The 26,887-nt window shown below is 35.9% G+C and overlaps 1 protein-coding gene across 2 annotated transcripts in view; it reads right to left on the bottom strand.

Moving 5' to 3' along the window:
- The window catches only part of LOC149552313 (Lycopene beta/epsilon cyclase protein), a 406,544-nt gene that overhangs the window by 182,051 nt on the left and 197,606 nt on the right, over positions 1-26,887 (bottom strand). For both annotated transcript variants that reach the window (XM_089787837.1, XM_089787838.1), the window contains one exon: positions 20,197-20,264. In XM_089787837.1, coding sequence (XP_089643963.1) covers positions 20,197-20,264 — 68 coding nt within the window. The remainder of the gene's footprint in view (positions 1-20,196; positions 20,265-26,887) is intronic.

Raw genomic sequence — 26,887 nt, 5'->3', positions numbered from 1 at the left:
CTGCATATTTTTCTTGTATCTTATTGCCATATTAAGTTTTTTCAAATAATCATTCTCATCAGAGAAGGAGTTGGAGTTTTTTCTGGTACCACTGGGTAATATGGTAGACCATGGAAGCCATTAGAGTGCATGCCATCTTCAATTGTTAGCATAATTACACCAGTTTGCATGTTCAACAACACACTCTAGAGCACCAGATAACTTGAAGAATGACATTTTTGGTCTTTCAAATTATCTAACGCCATTCTTTTGAACTTGCAATAAACGAATAGCTTGTTCTCCGACTATGAGTACAGTAACAGCTCAAAGATGCGAAGAATGAAAATTTTGATCTATCAAATTACTTAAGGTCAATCTTTTGAACTGTGGGATTTGGATGGATTTTCATCTCCATCTATTTTAACAGGTGACTTTTTGGAACTGAAAATCTTGATACTTCCGTGATAGTTGGTTTATGCCATCCATACATATCTCTGTTTCAAAGGCAACCTATGATTGCCCCTGATTAATTGCTAGTCATGAAAAATACTCAAACAATATTGGCATAAGTCTCTGGCATATCGATCAAGTAATTCAGAGATTAGCGGCACCTTCGTGAGAAGCAGAAATTTTATTCTTGAAGACTTCAAATTATTCAGCGAGTCTTCAGCAATATATATTCCTAAGGTGACATCAAACATTTGCAATTTCCCTATATTCTGCCACCATTTAGGATTACGATCAAGCATCTACATATTCATACATGCAATCACAGTATCATTGAAGGTTGTGTCAAAGATTGTGAATGTCAGGCACATATATCAGACATTGCGGGCAAATATTGTGTACATTCATTAGACTAGTTGGCAGATTAGCTTCAGTCATCAAGAGATTGTAGCATAAGCATTGTGAATAGTGTTTGGGAATACATCAACAACTCGCCTAATCCAAACAACAAGACATTGTACCTGAGATCACATTGTTATCAAACCTCTCTTGGAAGTCGCTACAGGAAATGATTTGGAAAGGTACGATGAAGCCACAAGCATAGCTAGCTCATAATTTTGAAGATGAGGTAAGGACAAAATACTCGACATTTACGGAGAGTATAAAGAATTTCCTATCCGAATTCAAAATGACTTATCATTCAACAACTACTTGGAATTTTATCTCGAGCAGCTAAATATGACTGATATGGCAAAACGAAAGTATTTGGAGTTGGCCCAAGATCTTTTTGCAAACAAATAGCACACAAGGGTGTATGAAGAAATTCGAATAGACCAGAATTATCTTTTGGATGATCTTGAAAAAGAAGAATAGACGACTACGGGAGGTGAGCAGCCTACTCCCAATTATGTAGAAGATTTTACACAAGGTGCAAGTTTCTTCGTTGGTGATTTAGAAGTGAGCCTTGACAGGAAGGTTGAGGAGATAGATTGCCCACAAGGTAATAGTAGTTTGGAGCATTTTTATGATGAACCTTATATTTCTAACGCGCATGGCTTAAAATTGGAGGAACCCCCTAAGATAAGACTGCAAGATAAATAAACAGTTCCAGCAGAGCAGTAACGAAATGCATACCTTAAGGAATCAACTGAGGGTTAGTGAAGATATGGTTGTGGCATCTTAAGTACATTATGATAGGACTCGTGAGTTGGTTGATGAGCTCTAAAGGAGGATCCCAAGAAAAGCGGGAAGAGATTGGAATGTTGATGACTTGCAGTAGGTCAAGATAGCCCTCAAAACTATGAAATCAGATTACTTGTATTTGCTGACAGACAGGGATTATATCCTTAAGATTGCTGAGATATATGCTAAATGGTCAAATAGAGGGAAGGATGAGATTAACGAACTGAATAGAGAGCTAAAGCATGTTCATGAGGCATTGGATGAGGCTCGATTTTCTCTTCAAGGAGTAGAAAATCAGATCAAGGTCATGAATCAATCTCGAGAACATGAGGATAAAATGAGACAGGAATTTTTCCTAGAAGTCATCGATGAACTTGAGAGCATTCAACAAACTTATGACTTGGATAGCTGCCCCAAAGGATTAAGTAGCAAAACTTCAAATCACTTTTAATTGATAGATAACCCCTTGTTTGAAGTGGCTGCTAACTAGATGTCCGATAACCCACTTCTTATGATAGATGAGGAAGTCTCTCTTGTTTGCCTTGAGGAGGAAGAAATTGATTTCTTACCCTGGAATACTGATTTAGATTCTAATAGTGATTCAGGAACTTAGCTTGGGAATGATGAAACAACTTCTATTGCTTATCAGTTGATCAACCCCAACATATTTTCCGATTTCAACCCTCTTAGGAGTTGGGTGATTTTCCTTCATCAACTGCTAAGTAATTCTTGGTGGAGTAGCTATGTGAGGAATGTGGTTATATTTCCAACATCTTCCATATTCATAGCACCTATGTACTTGGAAGTTCTCCAGGTTGATGATGATGGTGTTAGTTTTGATGTTCTTGAGACAGTGGTTTTAGCTTATGAGCAGCTCATTTCCTACATCACCCATTTAGGACAGGTCTTCACACTCTATTGGGTTACACATGGACCTTTGATATGCTTTTACCTCATCATAGCAGCGGAATGACATAACAGAGTTTGGGACCTAGGTGTTGGTAGATTATATCTATGGTTGGACGAGGATTTTATTGTGGTCCGGGTGTTGGCCAGTGTTGAACAGTTTACAGGTGCAGGTGTTGAGTTCTTTCAGAGAGTTATATGGGATCTAGGGATCCAGTTGAAAGACTTTTTGCAGAGTGAAAATTTCCTACGTAGTATGGCTGAAATTGTTTTCAGTTTGGATTTCAAGGCTTCCTGCAGACTCGTATGGGATCCTGGTACTGATTGCTTGGGGGCAAGCAATCTCGAGGAGGGGAGATTTGTAATGTCCCTTCTTTGGGGACATTAGAATTATTAAGGGGGAATGAATTTATAGTATTAAATTTGACTATGTAAGCCAGAGATTTATTATTAGAGGTCAAATTAATATTCTTTGCTGTCACAAAACGACAAGGAGAGATAAGACGAAACCTAGAAAGGAAGTCGAAGGGTCATCGTTGCGAGAATAAAACGAGAAAAGGCTCCTTCCTCTTGTATGCTTGATTTACTATTCAGATTTCCAGTTCTCTCTTGTGAGAGTTTTCAGAAAGCTTTAGCTTTCAGCCAGTGTGAGGACGTAGCCCCTCATGCAGGCAGGCAGTGGACAAAAACCCATTGTCAGGGGAGATATCATTTTAGGTGTCTCGATTGTGCTTACAGGTTCTTCTCTTTAGTTTTCCAATCTGATTGTAGAACTGTGTTTAAGATTGGATTTTTAAATGTTAGTTATTGTATTGCTGTTATATAATACATTAACGTCTTATGAGTTATCTAGAAGTAGCTGGTTATTGTATTGTTGTTATTTAATGCAATAATGTACTTAGAATTATGGAAACGTTACTGGTTTAGTACTTGGTTTGTAATGTATGTTCCTACTTTTGAATCCTTAATATCATTCTGAAAATCAGCTCCAATAAGAAGTTAGACGAATTCTATTTGAGTGTTTGTTATGAGATTCACATTTACTGGTTATTTACAAGCAACTAGGTATATTTATGATTCTAAGAGTTAACAAGGAGAGAAAATGACGGTTTGAGATAGTAAAATACTGGTCATCTTAATACCGTGTTGGTAAATTTTATAGCCTTGCTGGTACAGGTCATTACAATCAATCTTATTCCATTGTTTTGAGTTTATTATCTTTTCATGCCATAATTTAACTTTATGTTTTCCATCTTTCGATGCTCCCCAAATTAGTTCATCTTCCCCTTCTTTATGATTTGTTTTTCTTTTATTTATAAATTGACTGAATATATGTTTCTCCTACCTTGATAGAGGGGTTCCATCTAAATATTTTCATTGCTATTCTCTATATTGGTTAATTTCTAAGATGCACGCACCCAAACACATCCAAAATCTCCAAAAAATAAAATTGTGCATCCAACCCCTACAACTGCATCAGCATCAGAACCAAAATCGGTAACTTAGGTTATTGTTTATTTTAATTTCATAATCACTCACATACTCACCCCATCGATTTGTCAAGATATGTTTTATGTTCAATGGTAGATTTGCATTATTTGGAGAAGGGAGCCTATCCCATGAGACCTCCCAAAATAAAGCTTCATGTCCTAGACCAATATCACAAGTTAGGTTTTTAGCTATTAAAGGACGACAACTTAACATGAAGTTCCAAATTCTTCATCCTTTTGGCGGATTTTTTGGTCTAAATAGAGATAAAGGATTACTTCTATTTAAATATTTATGATATAAATTTTGGCCTATTTACTATTATGTTCTTTAAACATTCTCCAAGCAAGTTTATCCCCTAATGCTTCATTTTGCTAGCACAAGTTTTCAAATCATAAGCCTCCATACTCTTTAGTTCTACAAATTTTATCCCATTTTATTAAAGCTTTTTTTTTCTTTTCTTTAGTTAATGTATATAAGTTAATTTATACACACACACACACACACATACAAATTTATAATGCATGAAAGACTATTAGAATGACCTAGCCTCAAAACTTCAATTAATGCCATTGGAAGGGTAGAGTTGTTTTATGTAGGGTCAAACAAGCGACTCCATCCCAAGTTAGGTCTCCCAAGTGCTGATATTGATGGGTGTTCATGAAACCCTTGGGCCAAGTGGTGGTATTGAGAGGTATTCATGAAACCATTAGGCTTAATTGTGGAGATGATTTCAAGCACCCTATGACAGTAGTTACCCATCCTCCTTTAGGGTTAGCAAAGTAAGGATTACAGTTAAATATAGAAATTATTGATTGCATTATGAAACAAAATAACTCTCTTAATTTAATACTACACAATAACGTATAAAGATGCATGTTAAATAGACGATCCCTAGTAAGGGACATTACACACACACAAAGATATATATTTATAATTTTACTAATAAAACTAATATTAATAGTCATTTATTTCTAATAGCATTATGATAAAATATTATCAGGATTCAACTGTTGATTGCTGCCAGCAATGCATACGATCTATTCTCTTTTCTTATCTATTCTTTGTGATTTGATCAATAACAAACTCTAATATTATAATCTCATATTCTTCCTCTGTGATTAGTACACCAATTTCTTTTCTTCTCCTCTTCCCATTCCAATCCTGAATAATGTGTGCTTGACTTTCACTTTATGTCTTGCAAAGTGACACACCTATACATGTGCAAGGGGTCATCTCTATACTATGAAGTTTTGTTTGTGATAAACTGTGTCTATTGAAAATTTGAAATATCAAATTGTTGTCACTTTGTACAATAATCAGATTTAATCTAATTTGGCAAATCCTAAGCTTTTATTATTTTTTGATATTTTACTTTTTAGTAAAAGAAAATTAGAGCTAAAACCTTTGCTTTCACAAAAAAATAAAAATAAAATGATATTTCCCTTCCACTAAGATGGTCCTATTGCTTCCTTGTTTGCAGACTTATTCTCATTTTACACATATCTTTTCCATGGAGGTGAAAGTTTTATAATACCCTAAAAATGTGAAACAAAGACAAGCTTTGACAATATTCAACTCGTATTTTTTGCATTGATATTCAACTTACACGTATTCAGATCTAAGACAGTGGATACTCACCTCAATTGATTTGAATAAATATTTGCCTCTAATAGCCAATGACTGTATGCTGCAATATAAATATCATAGTTTTCTGATATTAGGGGGAACACATGATTGAAAAATATATTTTCTTGAGTATATAGTCGATAGAATAAACAATTCAATTATCTGATGTCTACTTGATATTTACGTTGGATTAAACAAAATACTTCATATTCTTATTATATGAATTGGTCCACAATAGAGACATGAATAATTTGTTACAAACGTAAATGGCGGAATACTTGAATGAATTAATCAGAGATCAAACTGATCTATATATACAAAGAGGGGAGTCGAATAGAATAGAAACATTCTATTCTAGACTACACCTAAATATTAGAAACATTCTAATATTTACAGAGATATAATAAGATATAATAGTGAGCATTAAAAAGAAACATGAAGGTTATTTTAATACCCCCCCTTAATGCTCAATCTATTTACTACACCAATAGATCCCCTGAATTTAACAAACTTGTCAGGACCAAGGGGTTTAGTGAAAATATCTGCTGATTGCTCTGAGGTAGGAACATAGTGTAACTGAATAGATCCATCTTCTACTAATTGTCGGATGTAATGGCAATGGAGCTCTATGTGCTTGGTTCGTTCATGAAACACTGGGTTCTTGGCAAGTTTGAGTACGCTCTGATTGTTTGAAAACAAAGAAGTCGAACCTGCTTGAGGAATATGCATATCTGCAAGCATCTGCCGGAGCCAAATTGCTTCACAAGCTGCCTTGACAGCTCCTCTATATTCTGCTTCTGTAAAGGAGAGTGCATGTGCTTGTTGCTTCTTACTGGTCCAAGTAACTGCTGCAGATCCGATACTAAACACATAGCCAGAAGTAGATTTCCTATCATCAACTGAGCCGGCCCAATTGGAATCAGTGAATCCACTGAGCTGAGGAGTAGTACTCCTTGTGTAAAGAAGACCATAATCTAAAGTACCATGTACATAGCGCGTTTTGCTGCAATCCAATGATCAGTCTTGGGGTTTGTCATGAACCGTGAGATGCAGCTGACTGCAAAACTGAGATCAGGTCTAGTAGTAGTAAGGTAGATGAGACTACCTACTAGCTGCCTGAAGAGTGTTTCATCTACAGGAGGAGAAACAGATTGTGCGGACAATTTCAGACCAGTCTCCATTGGAGTGGAGGCAGATTTGCAATCCTACATTCGAAACCTATTAAGCAAACTTCTGGCATACTTGGACTGAGACAAAAAAATACTATTGTCAGTCTGCCAAACCTCAATACCTAAACAATAATGAAGCAATCCGAGATCTGTCATATCAAAAGTTCTACATAGATCCTGTTTGATTTCTGAAATCAAATGTTCTGAATTTCCAGTAATGATCAAATCATCCACATAGACAACAAGAAAAAAAATATCATTACCAGAGTGTTTAATATATAGATTACTGTCTGACGGACTACGCTGAAATCCTTGAGCAACCAAGTAATGATCAATCTTTATGTACCAAGCCCTAGGGGCCTGTTTAAGACCATAGAGGGCCTTCTGGAGTCTACATACTTTGTGTTCTGAACCGGCAACCTTAAAACCTGGGGGCTGCGTCATGTAGACTTCTTCCTGTAATTCACCATTGAGAAAGGTGCTCTTCACATCCATCTGATGAACTTTCCAACCATACTGAGCTGCAATTGCAAGAAGAATGCGAATAGTGCTCATCTTGGCTGTCGGTGCAAATGTCTCCTCATAATCAATGCCTTCGCGCTGGTTGAATCCTCGAGCAACAAGTCTAGCTTTGTATTTGTCCAAGGTACCATCTGCATGGTACTTGACCTTATAGACCCATTTACAGCTAATGGGTTTCTTCCCAGGATGGAGATCTGAAAGAACCCAAGTGTGGTTCTTTTGAAGACTCTGAAGCTAAGAATCCATTGCTTGTTCCCATTCTGGAATTCCTTTGGCCTCTGCATATATCTGGGGCTCAGGGATACTGTGGATGTTGGCCATAAAAGCTATATTAACTGTGTTGTGCTGAAGGCTCTTATTTCTGGAGGTTCTACCCTCAATGAGTTCATCAGGACGAAGATCACTAATCGTTTGAGCCCACCATTTTGGCCGAAGAGTCGAGGAGCCAATATCAGATGCTAATGGAATAGCTGGATGAGAAGCAGGAGCAGGAGTTGTATTATTTGGAAGTGACTGAGGTGGTGTATCAGTAGCATCAGATGACTCATATAAAATAGAAGAACTCAAGTCAGAGATTGCTGAAGACTAAATCTCGGAATGTGGTGGGGAGTCAGAGAGCGGAAATGGTCCAAATTCCTCATCAACCACAACATCACGACTGAAGATTAAACGATCAGTATTTACATCAATCAGTTTGTAGGCCTTATGTGTGTGACTGTATCCTGTAAACATAAGTTTCTGGCTTTTGGAATCCAACTTAGTGCGTTTGGCATCAGGAATCCATACATATGCCAGAGAGCCAAAAACTTTCAAATGGTTGATCCTAGGTTTGCGACCAGACCAGGCTTCCTCAGGAGTCTTATGATTAACTGCAAGGGTGGGTGACCGGTTAAGAAGGTAGACAGCTGTGGATACTGCTTCTGCCCAATATTTTCTGGGAACATTTCTATGTTCTAGCATAGTCCTAGCCATTTCTGTGATGGTACGGTTTCGACGCTCTACACCACCATTTTGCTGAGGGGTGTGAGGTGTGGTGAACTGACGTCTAATGCCATGAGTAGTACAGAAGGCAGAGAAAGCAGAAGAACAGAATTCCCCCCCATTATCAGTCCTAAGAGTACGGATGGAGGAACCAGACTCTTTTTCTACTAGAGCTTTAAACTGCTGAAATACAAGAAAGGCATCTGATTTTTGCTTAAGAAAATATACCCACATTTTGCGACTGAAATCATCCACAAAGAGTAAAAAATACCTGTTCCCAGTAATAGAAGGAGTATTCATAGGACCACATACATCAGCATGGACTAGCTGGAGTACTCTGTATGCCCGCCATGATTCACCATTCTTAAATGGTGTCCTATGTTGCTTCCCTGCTTGGCAAGCTCCGCAAACGCGATGGTTCTGGGTCTGAATATTAGGTAGGCCATGGACTAAATTATCTCGAGCAAGTTGTGCTAGATATTGAATGTTCAGATGACCGTATCGCTGATGCCAGAGACTGCTGAGAGCGGATGATTTGGCGATGAAGGCATGCTCAAGGGAATCGCCTGAATCTACAAGCCTATAAATACCATGATCCTCAAGACCGAAAGCAAGGGTAGTGCGGGAAACACGATCAATAATCGAACACTTATTTCCACTGAAAACAACATCCAACTGAGGAGAGTGCTTCATAATCTGACTAACAGACAGAAGATTATGTTTCATGCCAGGAACATAACATACATTGAGAAACATGAGTTTTCTTCCTCCAGACTGAATCTGAACATTGCCCTTGCCGACAATATTGTATTCTTCACCGCCTCCAAAGATTACTGAGTCAGAATAGGGAGTGAATTCAACAAACCAATCACGCCTATGAGTGAAATGTCGGGAGGCACCAGAATCGATGTACCAAGCAGAAGATTTCACATGATTTGCAGGTATGCTGGCCATAAAGGCATGGTAGATAGATTCTTTCTGCTCTGAGTGTTGGGCAGCATTGGCATGCTGTTTAATTGAGTCCAACTTTTGATGTTGCTGATACAGATGCTTATAATATGTGAATATTTCAAATGGCACAAACTTCGAGGTGAGAAAATGAAAGACCCAGAAAAATTGGAGAAGTAACCAGAAAAGAGCTCGAAAAACCTAGAAATAAAATGTTGTCGAAATCCAGATCCGCTGGCTTGAAAATCGAGGCACAAAAAACGAGGCACCCACAAAAATCTGATGAAGACCCATTTGAGATTTCAAAAAACCCACCAAAAATATGTGCTCAAAAAAATTTTCTGAAGTCAAAAACTAGGGTTTCGAGCAGAATAACAGTCGGCGGCCAAAAAGGTCAAAAAGGCAGAAAAAAGATGCTTGCAGGTGAAAAAAACAACAAAACCCAGCAGCTGAAACGCGAGCAGAATATCAACCAGGGATAGACAGACCCGTTTTTGAAAAAAACAACCAAAAAATCCCACTTTTTGAGATCTAGATGTGAACAGATTTGAAAAAACGACCTCCAGATTTGAAAAAACGACCTCCAGATTTGAAAAAACGACCTTCAGATTTGTGACTTACAGACTAAGCTACGGGTTTCCAAGAACGCCAGTAGCTGAAGACACAATTTTTCAATCGATTTGCACAGAGGGTTTAAACCCTAGCTCTGATACCATGTTACAAATGTAAATGGCGAAATACTTGAATGAATTAATCAGAGATCAAATTGATCTATATATACAAAGAGGGGAGTCGAATAGAATAGAAACATTCTATTCTAGACTACACCTAAATATTAGAAACATTCTAATATTTACAGAGATATAATAAGATATAATAGTGAGCATTAAAAAGAAACATGAAGGTTATTTTAATATAATTATATCAAACTCCTCAAGATTAAAACTCTATTTCCATTAATAAACCTCTAGTATATTTGTTTCAAATTGTTAATCTAGAATTATTATATTCTCAAGCAAAATAACTTGACTTTAGAAACCGATATTATAGGGTCTCTTATAAATAAGTTTTACTAGTCATCTACAATTGTTTTCTGTATTTATTTATTTTTATTTTAGTTTTATAATTAGTAATTATTATATTCTAGTTCCAGAATGGGACATCACATAATTTTAGGAAAAGAACCAATTAATTTTAGATTAAAAACATCCAAAAAAATTGTTCAAAAAGGTAAATAATAGAAAGGACCTTTTCATAAATACTATTCATATTTTTCTCCAAAACAATACGTTCAAGCCTAAGTTACCATGTATGCCTATAAGAACTTTCCCACCTCTAATACATCTGTTTGGATACACATTTTCCTAGGGATGTGCTAGGGCTTACCCATGGTCTGTACTTGGGCATACCCACAGGGATTGAACACGAAAAAGTTATAAGAAGAAATTTTTAATTTTTCTATTGCATCCCAAAACCCTAAAATGCTACAAAGCATTGTTTAACCAAATACAAATACCATGTTTCTCTCGTCACTCTATCTTTCCTTGTTAGATTTTATGGATCTCTGATAGATAAAACTGTTACAATAGAAACTCTTACTTGTATTACTGTAGAGCAGAGTTGCCCTCCAAATACTGATGATCTCTAATTTTGTATGCAAAATCTACTTTGAATATTGCTGATAAGGTGGGATGTATACTGTATGTAACAATGACTCTGCAAATTAGATAATAAAGAAAAGTGTTGATGATTATTTGAATGCAGATCGCTAAGTCTGAGATGTCGTATATTGATGTTGTTCTACAGCGATCTGATTACCAAAATATATATATAGCAGCAAAGGTTCATGACCCCCATAGAGTCATGGCTCTACATGGCCTTTGGCCACGAAGAGTCATGCCTCTACGATGGCATGAACAATAACTGCCTTGTTAACACAATGTAATCTTAAACATAATGCAGTTGGCAATCACAAGTAATACTACCGCTACGTGCAATGTTTCATAATATCATAACCTTTGCTGATATATAATGCAATCAGTCGATGTTCTCTCAGCCGATAATGTTACTGGTTTAATCCAAACAATATGTATGTATGTATGTATGTAAGTAACTACAATGAACATTTATCTGAGAACATAAATACAGATTGGTATATCAAACAAGCATCATTTACTTCTATTGATGCTAAAATGTTATTGGTTTAATCCAAACAATATATATATATATATATATATATATATATATATATATATATATATATATATATATAACTACAATGAACATTTATCTGAGAACATAAATATAGATTAGTATATCAAACAAGCATCATTTACTTCTACTGATGCTAAAACATTAACACTCCCTCTTTAGCAAGGGAGGAGTAATAGACCATTTGGATTTTAGAGTAGAATACCTAATCACTTTATTTGATCTTAACACTATGAAACAGTGACTAGTCAAATAATGAAAATCACCAAGCTATGAACACTATCATAACATACATTATGATCTCTAATTGTCTGAAATAATATCTAGAGTAAACATAATGAATATGTTATCTATGATCTTTAATTGTCCAAAACAATATCTAGAGATGTCCATAGTAATAATATACAATTCATTACCCATGATCTCTAATTGTCCGAAACAATATCTAGAGATGTCCATGGTAACAAATAAGTTTGTTATCTATTATCTCTAATTGCCTGAAGCAATATCTAGAGATGTCCATGATAACAGGCCTATCATTTGTAAGATCGTAACCTTACAAATAATTACCTTCTGAATAAATATGTCCATGAAAGATCGTCACCTTTCATTACATATATGATGCAACTAAACAACAATAAAAGCATAAACATACATGAATTAAAACTTTTAAATTCAATATTACAAATTAATCATACCAAGTTTTTCTCTGAATTATTTCAAATTCACTTTAGCAAGAGACTTGGTAAAGATATCAGTTGTTTGCTCATTAGTACAAATGTACTCCAGTTGAATAATTCCTCAATTCACCATATCTTGAATGTAGTGGTAAGGAATTTCAATATGTTTGGAGTGATTGTGGAAAATCGGATTGCTTGAAAGCTTGATGCAACTTTGATTATCACAATGAATCACAGTGGGCTTCAAAGGTCTCTTGAACAAATCTGCTAACAACTTCTGTAGCCATACCGCTTCTCTAGCACCCAAAGAAGATGCAACGTATTCTGCTTCGATGGAACTTAATGCAACTAAAGTTTGTTTTCTGCTAGACCAAGAAACCATACCAAATCTTAGACTGAAGCAATATCCAGAAGTGCTCTTACGTTCAGTAGGACTGCCTGCCCAATCAGAATCAGAATATCCATGAAGTTCAATGTTAACTTTATCATATTTGATTCCCATTCCAATAGTACCCTTAAGATATCTCAAAATGTATTTAATTGCATGTAGATGTATATTCTTTGGTGCACACATAAACTAACTCAAGGTGTTAGTAGCATAACATATGTTAGAATGAGTATTCACCAAATACATCAAAGATCCAATAATTTTCTTGTAGTAAGTAGAATCAGTAGGTTCTAATTTGATCATATCATCACCATCTATTTTGAAATATAAGTTGGGCTCAGCTTCATTTTTGGAATATCTTAACTTCATTAGATAGTTGCCTATCCTTTCATACCATGCTGTAGGAGCCTGTTTGAGACCATAAAGTGCTTTCTTTAATTTACAAACATGAGTTTTGCTATCATGAGTGTTGAATCCTTCTGGTTGCTTGATATAGACTTCTTCTTCAATCTTGTCATTAAGGAACACTGATTTGACATCCATTTGATGGACCTTCCATCACTTGGATGTTGCAATAACCAAGATGGTTCTGACTGAAGTATATCTAGCAACTGGAGCAAATGTTTCTTCATAATCAATGCCTTCTTTCTGTGAGAAACCCCGAACTACAAACCTGGCTTTGTACTTTTCAATGCTGCCATTAGATGCATGTTAAATTTTAAATAGCCATTTGGAAGAAACAACTGATTTGTTCTTAGGTCTTGGTACAACATCCCATACATCATTTTTTAATATAGAGTTATATTCTTCAATCATAGCTTTTTTCCAAAACTGATTTGAAAGTGCTTCTTTGACATTAAAAGGTTCTATTTTTATAAGTTCAGTTAATAATGCAACATAACATGATTGATTTCTTGTTCTTTTGCTCTCTCAAAACACTTCATCCGGTTCAACTTGATTTTCTTCTATCATTTTCCTAGCCCAAAGTAGCCTGTTTTTATTATTGACATTTTCAGAATCTTCATGATTAGACATAGTGGAAGAAGATGGTTCAATATCATTCTCGCTCTCAATTTTTGTTTGTTGATTTTCATCTACTTCAAGAATAAATTCAATAATAGATTCATCATTGTTTCTAGAAATATTAAAAGCAATATCTTCTTCAAATTTCACATCTCTACTAATCTCAATTGTTCTTTGACCTGGAATGAAGACCCTATATCCTTTTGTTGTTTCACTATATCCAATAAATATCCCCTTCTTTCCGGAAGGTTCTAGTTTTGTTCTTTTCTCTTTAGGAATGTGGATATAAATTGGACATCCAAATATTCTTAGATGGCTTGGATCAGGTTTAATGCCTGTGAATACTTCTTCTAGAGTGGTGTTCTCTAATACTGAGTGTGGACATCTATTTTGAATGTAGACTGCAGCGTTAGATGCTTTAGCCCAAAAGGAAGTATGAAGGTTTTGATTGTGCATCATTGCTCTGGTCAATTCAACCATTGATCTATTTTTACATTCCGCAATTCCATTCTGTTGAGGATTATAAGGTACAGAAAACTCCCTCTTAATCCCAACAGCAATGCATAAATTCTTTAAAATATCAGAGATATATTCACTTCCATTGTCTAATCTTAGAGTTTTTATTTTTTTCCTAACTGATTTTCAACTAAGGCTTTGAACTCTTTGAATTTTGATAAAACTTCAGCCGATTCTTTTTGTTTTAGAAAATAGATCCAGGTTCTTCTAGAGTAATCATCAATAAAAATTACATAGAAAAAACACCCATTAAGAGAAGGTACAGACATAGGACCACAAAGAACAGTATGGATCACTTCAAGAATGAATTTAGATTTGTGAACACTTTTAGGAAATGATTGTTTAGTATTTTTGCCTAAAGCACATCCTTTGCAAATACTTAAATGATCAATTTTTAGACTACGTAAACCTTTTACAAATTTTCCTTTGGATGATAATGCAAGATAGTGAAGGTGACCTAGTCTCCTATGCCAAATTTTAGTGGAATTTGAAGTTTCATGACTATGAGCTAGTTTTTTATTATTACAATGTTTATAAAGACTTCCATCTCTCAATCCGATGGAAATGGCTTTCTTGATATTAGAGTTCTTGGGCCATGATAGAACTTTGTCCTCTTGGAATGTGATTCTGAATCCTTGATCAACAAGACCAGGAATAGAGACTAGGTTTCTCTTTATTCCTAGTACATATTAAACATTCTTGAGTTGTAGTGTAATTCCTGAATTTAGGTAAATTGAACAAGAACTAATTCCTTTAATAGGATGAGTAGAGTTATCTCCAATGGTAACTTCTTTTGAGGCTTGTTCGGAGAAGGTTTCAAATTTGTCTTTAAAACTTGTGATGCGTCGAGATGCTCCAATGTCTATGATCCGAGTGTTGTGGTTAGAGTTTAATTCACTTGAAAGGGCTATGTCAAAAGCATAGTTTTCTCTTTCTTCTTTCTCTGCACTCTCTTCTTTGATTTATGCTAAGGCTGCTTGAATTTTCTTCTTTTCAGGGCAGAAATTATGGGAGTGACCAATTTTATCACATTTAAAACATCTAACTTTGGACCAATCACGTTGCTTCTATGATTTGTTAGATTCCTTTTTGTTATATTTGAATTTCCTTTTCTCTTTTGATTTCACATGAAGCGTTTGAATTTCTCCCTCTTGATCTTCTTGAGACTAATCTAGATTCTTCTTATGTGCATTCATTCTTTAATAAATCAAATTTGGGGAGTTCAAGTCGAGAGCTTAAACCTCAAATAAATGTTTCCAATGATAGAGAAAGACCTTTTAGTGCTATCATGTTGAGTTCTTTGTCATCAGCTCGATTTTCCATTGTTGCAAGTTGATTTTTTAGTTTAGAAATTTTTTAAAAGTATGAGGTAATAGATTCTCCATTTCTCATCTTTATATATAGTAGATCTTGTTTAGAGTTAATAATCTACTCGTATTGTTGATTTCAAATGTATCTCGAATTGTGGAGAACATCTCAAATGCAGTCTTGAGACTAGATATGGATGGGAGAATATGATCTTTTCCAGAATCTATAATGATATTCATTGCTTTGTTATTATGTTTTTTCCATGTTACTTTCTTCGGCTCATTTTCAGGCATAGACATGCTTGTTTCAATATATTCTTCTAATTCCAACTCTAATTTTCCATGATGAGAAATTAGATGCACCCTCAAACCTATCTTCTAGTCTCACATGATTCACCATTTTAATAATATGATTTATTCCTTTTAATTTTGAGTAATAGTTTTTCTTATCAGAATGGCTCTAATACCATGTTAGATTTTATGTATCTCTGATAGATAAAACTCTTACAACAAATATGGAAACAATAGAAACTCTTACTTGTATTATTGTAGAGCAGAGTTGCCCTCCAAATACTGATGATCTCTGATTTTGTATGCAAAATCTACTTCTTTGAATATTGTTGATAATGTGAGATGTATACTGTATGTAACAATGACCCTGCAAATTAGATAATAAAGAGAAGTGATGATGATTATTTGAATGCAGATCGTTGAGTCCAAGATGCCGTATATCGATGTTGTTCTATAGCGATCTGATTACCCGAATATATATATAGCAGCAAAGGGTCATGACCCCCGTAGAGTCATGGCTCTAAGTGGCCTTTGGCCACAAAGAGTCATGCCTCTACAATGGCATGACCAATAAGTGCCTTGTTAATACAATGTAATCTTAAACATAATGTAGTCAACAATCACAAGTAATACTGTCACTACTTGCAACGTTTGATAATATCATAACCTTCGCTAATATATAATGCAATCAGTTGATATTCTCTTAGCCGATAATGTTATTGGTTTATTCGAAACAATATACATATACATGTATATGTGTATATATATGTAACTAAAATGAACATTTATCTGAGAACATAAATACAAATTAGTATATTAGACAAGCATCATTTACTTCTACTGATGCTAAAACATTAACATTCTCGACTTAGGCTATCGTCGGTAGAAATTGTGTATCAGCCGACGGGTCCCTTCGGGAAGGAAATTGTGTATCAGCCGACGGGTCCCTTCGGGAAGGAAATTGTGTATCGGTCGGCGGGTCCCTTCGGAAAGGAAATTGTGTATCAGCCAACGGATCCCTTCGGAAAGGTTTTTATGTAACGACATGTATGTGGCCGACGGACTCCTTCGGGAAAGTTCTTCGGAAAGTATTTATAACCCCTTCAGGAAGCATTGTATTCATCTTATGATCGGATCATATCATTCAAGCATACTGTAATGTTCTAGCATATGCGAATAATAATAATAAGAGTTCTACTCTTCGTGTTCGTGTTCATTATCTGTGTGCAATTCTTAATTAACCTATGCAGTAAACATAGGCATTTTAAGGGTAACTCTCTCTCTCTCTCTCTCTATACATATACACGTATAAATACATACATACATACATACATACATATATATATATATATATATATATATATATATAATCGAATTTTGGACTATTGATTGGCATAAATATTTATCTTTATCACTACCACTTTGGCATTGGACATTGATGAAATGATGGAACATCATATTACCAAGTGTATACATTTTTACAGTTCTATATGTCTTTAATGCACACACACATACACACACACACTTTACCCAAACATACTATACCCAAGGAGGTTTTTTTCTCAAGAAGGCTAAGAGGAACCTGTAACATCCACTTTATCTGGGTCTTAGCTAACCACTAGTCATATCAAAAAATATGGTTAATACTTCATATTCATAGGTAGATAGTTATAACATATATCTTCATGCAAATGAGATTAATGGTTACAACCAGTTAAATGGAAATTTCATTACTAACAATTGAAGACACCATCAATGAATTTAACAAGGAATTTAAAATCTACATATTGTAGAATTCAAAACTGAAATCCATCTAGGGATGCTTCTGCAAAACCAAGGTTAGTCCATATATACTGATTAGGAACAAATAGCTATACCACTTTATCGAAATGACAAATACCATCAAATACCACTATATTATTTAGGGCATCAAATACCACTGTATCAATTAGGGCATCAAATACCACTTATCAATTAGGGCATCAAATACCACTATATCATCCCTTCTCTTTCCATTGCTAACTATGGCAATAACATACAGTTAGAAGATATACACTCATATTCATTATTCACATAAATGAAAAATTGAAATAACAATCCATTAGATAAACCTATCTCTTGCATATAGATATATTTCATGTTCACTTGGAAGATCAACCAATCTAACTAGTTGCCAATTATATTGACGAGAAACGTTGCTTTCAGTGAAGGAACTAATTGAATCAATGATATAAATCAATCCATCAATATCTTCTACTTGTATAAACATCATAAAAGTAAAATATCTGTTACCAACAAATGTTTGAATGCATAACTCATATTTCTCTGGTGCATGCTTTGACATCTTGTGTAGAGAGGAAACATTGTCAGGGGCTTAAACTCCCAACGGTAGACCATTAAAATATCCCCACATAATCTCATTCTAGAAAGGCCCTCCCTACCTAAATTAGACATGGAACACCTTGTCTAACCACTAAGTATCCTGGTACTTAATTCCACTGCTCAACTTGACAACATGTTATATATTGGAAAAACATGAGCTTACCTGAAAGTTCTTAAAGTTTAAGTAAATAAGTTATCATATATGATAGTTCTGATTTTTGTTCTTCCTTTTTGTAGGAATCTCCTTCACCTCTTCACCCCGTTTCATTGGCCATCTAGCCAGGGTGAGTCCTTGGTATTCGATCAATAATGGAAATTCATCCATTAGCAGTTCATTGCTGGCACTCAGCTGAAACATAGATGGTATTTCAATATCTTGTCTTTGTGAATCAAAAACTTCACACTTGTTTACTAAAAATTTGTATCATAAGAAGTAAATGGAGACTGCTCATAATAAGAGACACACATTGCATATTCAATCTGAATTCAGATGCATAACAGTTTGTCGTAGATATTAAGAAAGATTGGCCAGCATAAACTGATCATTTAATAATCGATTTGTAACATGGATACACTTTAATGGAAGAACAATGGCATATTAAATTCACTACATTCATCAATTTTTTGATATAAAGATAAGAGCAGAGGTATCAACATAACTTGATCAATGATATTAAAACTCAAAAAGTCCTGACTGGCCGGCTCACAATGGGCTGAACTGAAAAAGGCCAAAGCGTACAATTTGATACAAGGAACCCGTACAATAGTGATGCTCAGTATCACATATAGTAATGGGAGCTGTATGAGAAGAAAAGAGTTGATGCAAGTAAGGAGTCAAATGCAAGAAAAAGGAGTCGATGTTGTCCTTGGAAATAAGAGAAGTCTTGAACTTAAGTCGCAGCCCAAAGTGGCAATTTCAAAAAAAAAAAGATCATCGGTTTCTTGGTTCACTGATTTAGAAAGATGAAAAGGAGCGCCAAGTGTACTCGACGGCTCACAAAGAGAGTTATAAGTTTGAAATATTTAGAGAGCCCCTTTGAAAATCTATTAAAAAATAAATAAATATATATATATATATATATATATATATATATATATATATATAATTTTCAAAAATGATGCCATCATGCTATTATTATGTCCAAGGTTGTATCTATTAAAATATGTATATTTGTATATGTTCGTAATTCAGAGGATTATGATTTATTCTAACCTTATATCCTCTCGATATATATGCATGTATATATTTATATATATGTTACTGGAGACGAACTTGAGATTTAATGTCATGGTGGCATCATACATTTATATACATATATGCATATGTATATATATGATGATCAAGAAAAATGGAGATGCCATCATAAAACAACAAAGGTAATGGTTTTGAACATGAATTTTGATAATGATAGCTATATATTTTATATGTTTGACCAAGTAGCTCATAGTATTGTCCAACGTACACTCTTGCTTGCCTAGTCATTTAGCCTTAGCCATGGTGATTCAAGATTCATACTTATTTGCCTAGTGATGGTGGTGCCCCTCTGCCCAAGTCTTTTCTGACAATGCTTCCACCCCTTTGACATGCTCCCTACAAGGAGTTTCTCCACAATTAAATCATATTACCGTAACAAGTTATTTCATATGTTGACTATAGTGAACTTATCTGCAACAATCTAATTATAAAATTGAAATAGTATCGTCTTGCAACAATCTAATTAAGTTGACTATAGTGAACTTATCTACAACAATCTAATTATAAAATTGAAATAGTATCATCTTGCAATATTGCAAGATTTTGTTGATCAAGGCTTGATTTAAGTTTAGTGATTTGCTAACTAGGAGATTCTAGCAATATAGTAAAGTTCTAATTTTATTATTTCTTCCTTTAGCACATCCTCAATGCACCTTTTGATCATTTCAAGCACACCCTAAGAAGTTTCACCTCTTGTTTGACTTGTTACAATAATTTTTCTTCCTCTCTTTGGTCATGAAAATAAAATGTTTTTTTCTTTATAATGAACTTATATTTATCATTAATAAGAGAAATATTTCACTCCATCCAATTTAGTATCTTTCCTTTCTTGAGCTTAGAAAAGAAGATTAAGGAACATTGTCTTTGCGTCTATACTTCCCTTTGTCTATACCTGTCACGATATGTCGGAAAAATTCCAAAAACCACTCGTAATATCTCCAAATCATCAAGTTTAACACCCTACAAAAATAAATAAAAAGGTAAAAGTTATTTATCTGATACATGATAAAAATCCTAAGAGCACCATGATAAAATCAAAATAGAATAATATAATTTCAATATTTGGTTCTTAAGAAACAAGAGATGAGAAATGAATAATAGAAAATAAAAATACGTATAAAACAGATCAAAATAGAATAATGTCCATTGACGACCAAAACTAGGCCCACGGGAACTTGAAAGTGCATTGAATACTACCAGAGAAGTACAAGGCCAAAGGAGGTCCTAGAGTAGAAAATGTAACTATGTACAACAAATCTGAAATGCATAATAACAATGGTGTAAACCTAATACCTTTGATGATGTAAGCACCAAAATACAAGTCCAAATTCCTATAATAGGACACTTCAAGAAATCATAACAGTTCATAGAAATGCATGAGAAATCACAAACTAAAAAATAATTATAAATGATTTCTAATTTGATGGCTGTTTTTATGGTGATAAATATCTATCCTTGTGAACAATCAACAAAAAACTCCTTGGAGATTATCTTTGAGTTAAATATTGTATGTTTATAATCATGATATTTCCATTAGTATTCAAGTGTATAGTTTTTGAGTCAAACTCATTTACAAATGTTTCATGAGTAATGGTTTACAAGAATCCATCTCTCATGAGAATGAATGGAACACTTAGCACTCATTGCATCTAGGTGATGCTCACAAAGGTGACGCACCCGACATCTCAAGAGGTCACCCATCCCAATACTACGCAAGCTCAAGTGAATTTAACCACAAAGTTTCCTCTGTGGTGAACTTAACTTTTCTTGCAACCCCATTTGTAAAACCTTTAGCTAGTTTTGTACCTTACAAACCATTCATTATAAAGCCCCTTAAGCTCATCAATTCATAGATGTATTATCATCTATATGTATCAATGATAGGTCAATTTATCAAAAATATATTTCACATATCAAAAAAATACCACACTTTTATTGCTGAACTTTACCACTGATAAGTTGACAACTTATTGTTGATAAGCTTATCGGAAGCAATTGCGTAATAGGTGTTAAGACCAAAAGAAAAGCCTATTATGCAGTTTGTGAGTTGTATATTGCTCTCTAGGAAAAGGAATAAGCTTCCAAGGCTTTGAAAGGTTATATTCAGGGATCTAGAGCTATCTTTAGTGGATTTGAAGATGTTTTTGAAGCAAAATAAGATCCAAAGTTAAGTTTTCAAATTTCTTTTTCTTCTTTTTAAATAAATCATTTTATCTTCTCTTTGTTGCATCTTGGTTTATAGAAATTTTATAACAACACTTTGTAAGTACTCTAAACAGATTTAGAGCATAATGAAAAAAATTTAATGTCAATTTTAAACATTTTTAATTAAAAAAATTCATAGTTTTCTCTAGAATCTAAAATTTTCTTAAAAATTTCAAACCCTACAACTTTTTCTTTTCAAGTTTCAGCTATGTTAAAAAAAATTAAAACTAATTTAGTTTGTTTGCTATTTTTGTTGGTTAAAATATAATATATTTATTTGTGGTTTCAATTTGTATGTGTAGGTTATGATGGAGCCCTATTTTTTGGCAAAAATTGTTTACCGTATGGGGTAAATGGTTTATTGACGCATACAGACAATAGACAAGAACATGTAACACAGCAGTACTCCTTTTATTATTCGCATATATGCCGAAGAGATTACTTAGTGCTTACAATGATGATTACAACAATTTCGGATGGTGTACATATACCATTCCAAAGAACCTTCCCGAAGGGGTCCATTGGCTACATAACAAGAACCTTCCCAAAGGGGCCCATCAGCTACATAACAATTACCGACTACATGCTAATCTACTCGTTGGCCACTTTATAATTTACTGACAACATCATCCCCCCCAAAAAGAAAAGTCATCTCTAGACGACAATTACAAAATATCCCCCCATATTGCTCTCTCCTTCCAATTCCTAGGTACATTGAGCCAATTGTTGTTGAACTGCCTTCAACTGGATGATCAGCTCCTCCCGAGCTCTCTATGCATCCACCAAGACAGCTTCACGTCCAACACCTACTCCAAGTGCCTCAAAGCGTATCACCCCTCTTGAAAGGCTTGCTCTAGTCCTCTCTCTACCTCTGGTACATAGACACTCTATGCCTGCAGCAACTCCAGGTCTCATCAACTGGTCACACTTCCCACGACTAATAACTGCACCTACTGGGGGTCTAGGGGGCATCGCCCCCAACGGGATCGAGGAGCAGCACCCCCGCCACCAAGACCAAATTAGCACTCTCAAACCCACACAAAACTCTATGGAATACACCATCTTTGTGATTTTCTTCCAATCCCACACTCTTTCTGCCAACTGCTTATGTTTTACTACCTGTTTATGTCTTTCCCTTCCCTTGGGCATCATGCATTATTCATTCTGAACATTTTTTATTTGTTGTCGTTTTTTTTTTGCTCCTCCTACAATGCGGTCATACAATCCATATCGTGTTGTATACTGCTTTGTTGTGTGCAATGCTTTCTGCTAATCTGTGACTTATTGCCGCCTAGTCTCTCCTGAACTTGTCGTATGACCTCTGTGTCCTGCACAAAACGTACGGTCTCTGCAGGCTTCCTTGCCTATTCATCGTGCTTTTGTTATCCCTCTACTTCTTCACCGTACGGCCATCCCTCTGCTTTTCCTTCACCATATGGCCATCGTTATTTACTTGCCCTCTTCTTTTCTACTATACGGTCTAAACTTACTACCGTACTGACTAACCTTTATAAGTTTAGTTGGCTTGTTATCGAGCACCATACGGCTATATTTTCTTTTCTCCTTTCTGACTCCATACGTTGTATAGTCCACCAATTTTAATTGTTCTACCTGGTCGCATAGTGGCTTTCAACGGCAAATTCTCTAGATTCTCTGCTTCTAAATACCATATGGTATCCATCATATGCTATAAAATTGTCGTACCGTCATTAATCCTCTGTCACCTTTATTTACTGTACGGTGCCTGCCAGATGGTCTCAGACTGCCATATGGTGGAGGTATTGGTAGCTTACATGCTGTCGTACGATCACTATATGGTGTTTTGATGCCTTCGTTTTTTTTGCTTTTTTTTCCTTTTTTTTCAATTTTTTTAAAGTTTACTCAATATTTTACTGCTCCTCGATATTCATCGACGACGGAACAGGTTGCGCATGATATATTTTTAACTTGCAACCGTTCACCATTTCCGGAATTTCCTGTCCTCCAGTGTCCATAACTTTACTGCTCCGTTATCACCTACTTCCCGAAACTGATATGGCCCGACCCATTTGACTTTAAACTTGTCTAGTTTGATTTCATTCTGTCCGTCATACTTCAACACTAATTGGCCCGACTGAAACTTATTTAATTTTAGGTGTTTATTGTACCATGCTTTGCACCTGTTCTGTGTCACCTCTGTGGCCCATTGTGCCTGCAGTCGTCGCTCATCTAGCTTATTTAAATTATACCATCCCTCCCTCACACTTCCATATCTCCAAGCTTGTTCTCGAAACTTGGTACCATGAATTCCGTCGGCTGCCACTCCTTGCTGTCAATAACTGTATTCTTGATTTTAGAACCTTCACTCCATACTGTTGAAGCTTTTATTAAACCCTTCCTCTTTGTTTCCTATGCAAATTGTATGATGTGTTTTTCTTGCTGCCAACACCTTTCTACTATATTCGTGGTTCGATGTAATATTTTCTTATTGCGCGGTCCATTTATTGTGTCATATAGTGGAATTTTTTCTTTTTCTAGGTTCGTACTATATGTTCTTCCCTTCAGCTTTTGTCGTAACTATCTTTCCTTCTTTCGCTTCTCTGTATTCCTTTAGACATTCGTTTCCCTCTTCTTTCTCACCTTTTTCAACCCTTAACATATTACAGCTCAGAAAGAGCTCGTAATCCTCTATCTACCAGTGGAAAAGGCCATTCACCGAATCCAAATCATCGTCCGTCGATCCACCTTCCAACCATAGGACTCCTTCCTCATTGGATTCCAATCGTTGCTTTCCTTCATCCTCTTCTTCGGAATTAGATGATACGGCTTCTTCGCCCACCATTTGTGTGTGTAAATCAATAATGAATCGTCATCCCATACTTTCCATTGATAGTGTATTCTTCTTATAGTCATGCTTAACCCTTGCTTGTACAAGCCATCCCCAGCCCAAAATGGCATCATATCCTCTCCTCTTCAGTGGGATGACGACGAAGTCGAGTAGGAACGAATGTGTTCCAATAGTCACTGATTGTGCCATCAGGATTCCCAACAGTTTGATCTCATGCTGGTCTGCCGTGAGCAACTGGAATGTAGGTGGCCACGATGTCGGCTATCCCAACTTCTTCAAGGTATCTTCTGGTAGGATGTTTACCCCTGAACCTCTATCCACAATTGTGTCTGAAAGGATCGTTCCTAATATAACCATCTCTACAACCGTCGGATGCCGTCCGGATATGAGCGCTAGCAGCACTAGGTCCATTGTACTTGCTCCGCTTTCCTTTTCCCTTCCATGTTCTCTTGGTAGTTTAGCAATCAAGGCTATGTTTGTGAGTGTTGTCCATAGTTGAGGCATTGTGAGGATCAGATCATTTAACTTGACTAGTATTTCAGTTTGTAATATCTATCGTATGATGTTTTGTTCTGCGCAGTTCCTCATTGAGGTACTGGTAGTGTCCTTCAATTGTGATTTTTCTGCCTGCGTTGCTTTTTCAATTTAAGCCTGCGCTTCTTCCAATCTCTTCTTTTCTTTTGTCGGGTTGGGGTACAATTTTGCTTGTCTATGGGTGATTGCTAAGACTTCTTCGTCGATGCCAATGCTGATCAAATTCACTCCTGATTTCGGGCACTTGGCATCTTCATGATCTCCAAGACCGCACCATCGACATAACAACTTTGGTGTATTCGCTGATGTACAGTTCCGTGCAAAGTGGCCCCACAAATTGCATGCTCGACATTGGACCATTGGGCGGTAGTTTGTATAGTACTAAATTCGGCTGCGGCCCCCATTATTATTGTTGGTATTTTTTTTTTGCCCTCTTCTATTATTTCTATACCCACCCGAAGTGGCACTGTCATTGCTGGTGTTTCCACTCCCTCCTGACGTGGAAGCCTCTTGTGTCAGGAGCACTAGTTGATGCCCTATTGTTTTCATATTGAAGGGGCATTCTTTTGTGGAATGTCCCATAATTTGGCAGACCTAACAGAACTGGTTCTTAGGATAGGATTCCTTTGTGTGACCTTTTGTCTTGCATTCTATGCACCATAGCTCGTTTCCCTTTGTCTCTTTCTGCATATTATTAAATTCCTTCATCATTCTAATCATATCTTTCTTGAGAGCTCAGACCTTCTTACTATCCTTTTCATCACCACTGCTGTCTTCTTTTGAAGATGAGTCATCTAAGTCGAATGAGCTACTTTTTTTCTTCTTTTTTGTTTTCTGTTCACTCTCTAAGTCCATCGCCCGATTGTATGCTTTGGTGTATGATGATGGTGGCACAATCTTCATTTTCTTCCTTAACTCCAAGCGTAATCTTTCAATGAACCATCGCTTTTTAAGCCCATCTGTCGGCTTACTTTCCATTGTATTTATTAATTCTTTTAGTTTTTTGGCATATACACAAACTGTCTCATTTTTCCCTTGCTTTGTGGTGTATATTTTTGCTACGATCTCATTGTTGTCTCGCAGCAATTGAAACTTGATGATAAACTCTTTTTTAACTCCCTCCCATGTAGTTAATTTTTGGGGATCGACATCGGCAAACAAATCCATTTGTACACCCCTTAGGGTTGCTGGAAATTGTCAGACCCATTCATCTGTGTCGGTTACGCCATTCGCCATCTAACTTGTTTCGCATATCTTACAGTGTTTGATTGGATCGGCCGTTCCATCACCATCGAACTTTGGCAATTTTTCCTTTGGTCCAGCCATTACTATTCGAGTTGGAGGTATTTGTTGTGTACCCACACTGTTTTGCACACCCACATTGTTCTGCACACCCAACTGTTCTGAACACTCGCGCTGTTCTGCACACCCACGCTGTTTTGCACACCCACGTTGTTTCGGACAGTCATCTTATTTCCAATAGTCGTGTTATTTGGTGAAAAAGGGTTTTCCTCAAGCGAAGTTGTTCCTTCCGGAAGTGTATCATGAATGAAAAGTTCACTCCACACTTGTGCTCCCTTGGCACTCCGAGCCATGCAAGTTGATTCGCTTCCATCTGGATTCTCTTCCCTCGGCGTATACAGGTTCAGAAATTCCTCCCTTGTTTCTTCCACCAAATTCAACCACTATCGAGTCTCTTCCAACAATTCCTCGGTGCTTTGGTGTCCATCGGTAATCTGCTGAAACCTCCATCTACGCTCGGCTTATTGTGCTAAAATTAAATTTTCTTGTGCAGTGCATATTCCATCTTTTCCCTTTATCTTATTTCTATCCTTGTTAAGCTGATTCGGCATTAGTCTTCATTCCTATGCCTTCGTTCCAGGTCCATTGGGCAACGGCTCCAAATGTTTACCGTTGGGGTAAACAGTTTATTAATGCATACAGACAATAGAAAAGAACATATAACACAACAATACTCCTTTTATTATTCACATATATGCTGAAGAGATTCCATAGT

The sequence above is a fragment of the Cupressus sempervirens genome, chromosome 6 (genome assembly GCF_028749045.1).
Source record: "Cupressus sempervirens isolate cs-2001-9-10 chromosome 6, ASM2874904v1, whole genome shotgun sequence".
Lineage (NCBI taxonomy): Eukaryota > Viridiplantae > Streptophyta > Pinopsida > Cupressales > Cupressaceae > Cupressus > Cupressus sempervirens.
The sequence above is the reverse complement of the archived record's forward strand: the minus strand, read 5'-3'. Positions and strand labels throughout refer to the sequence as shown.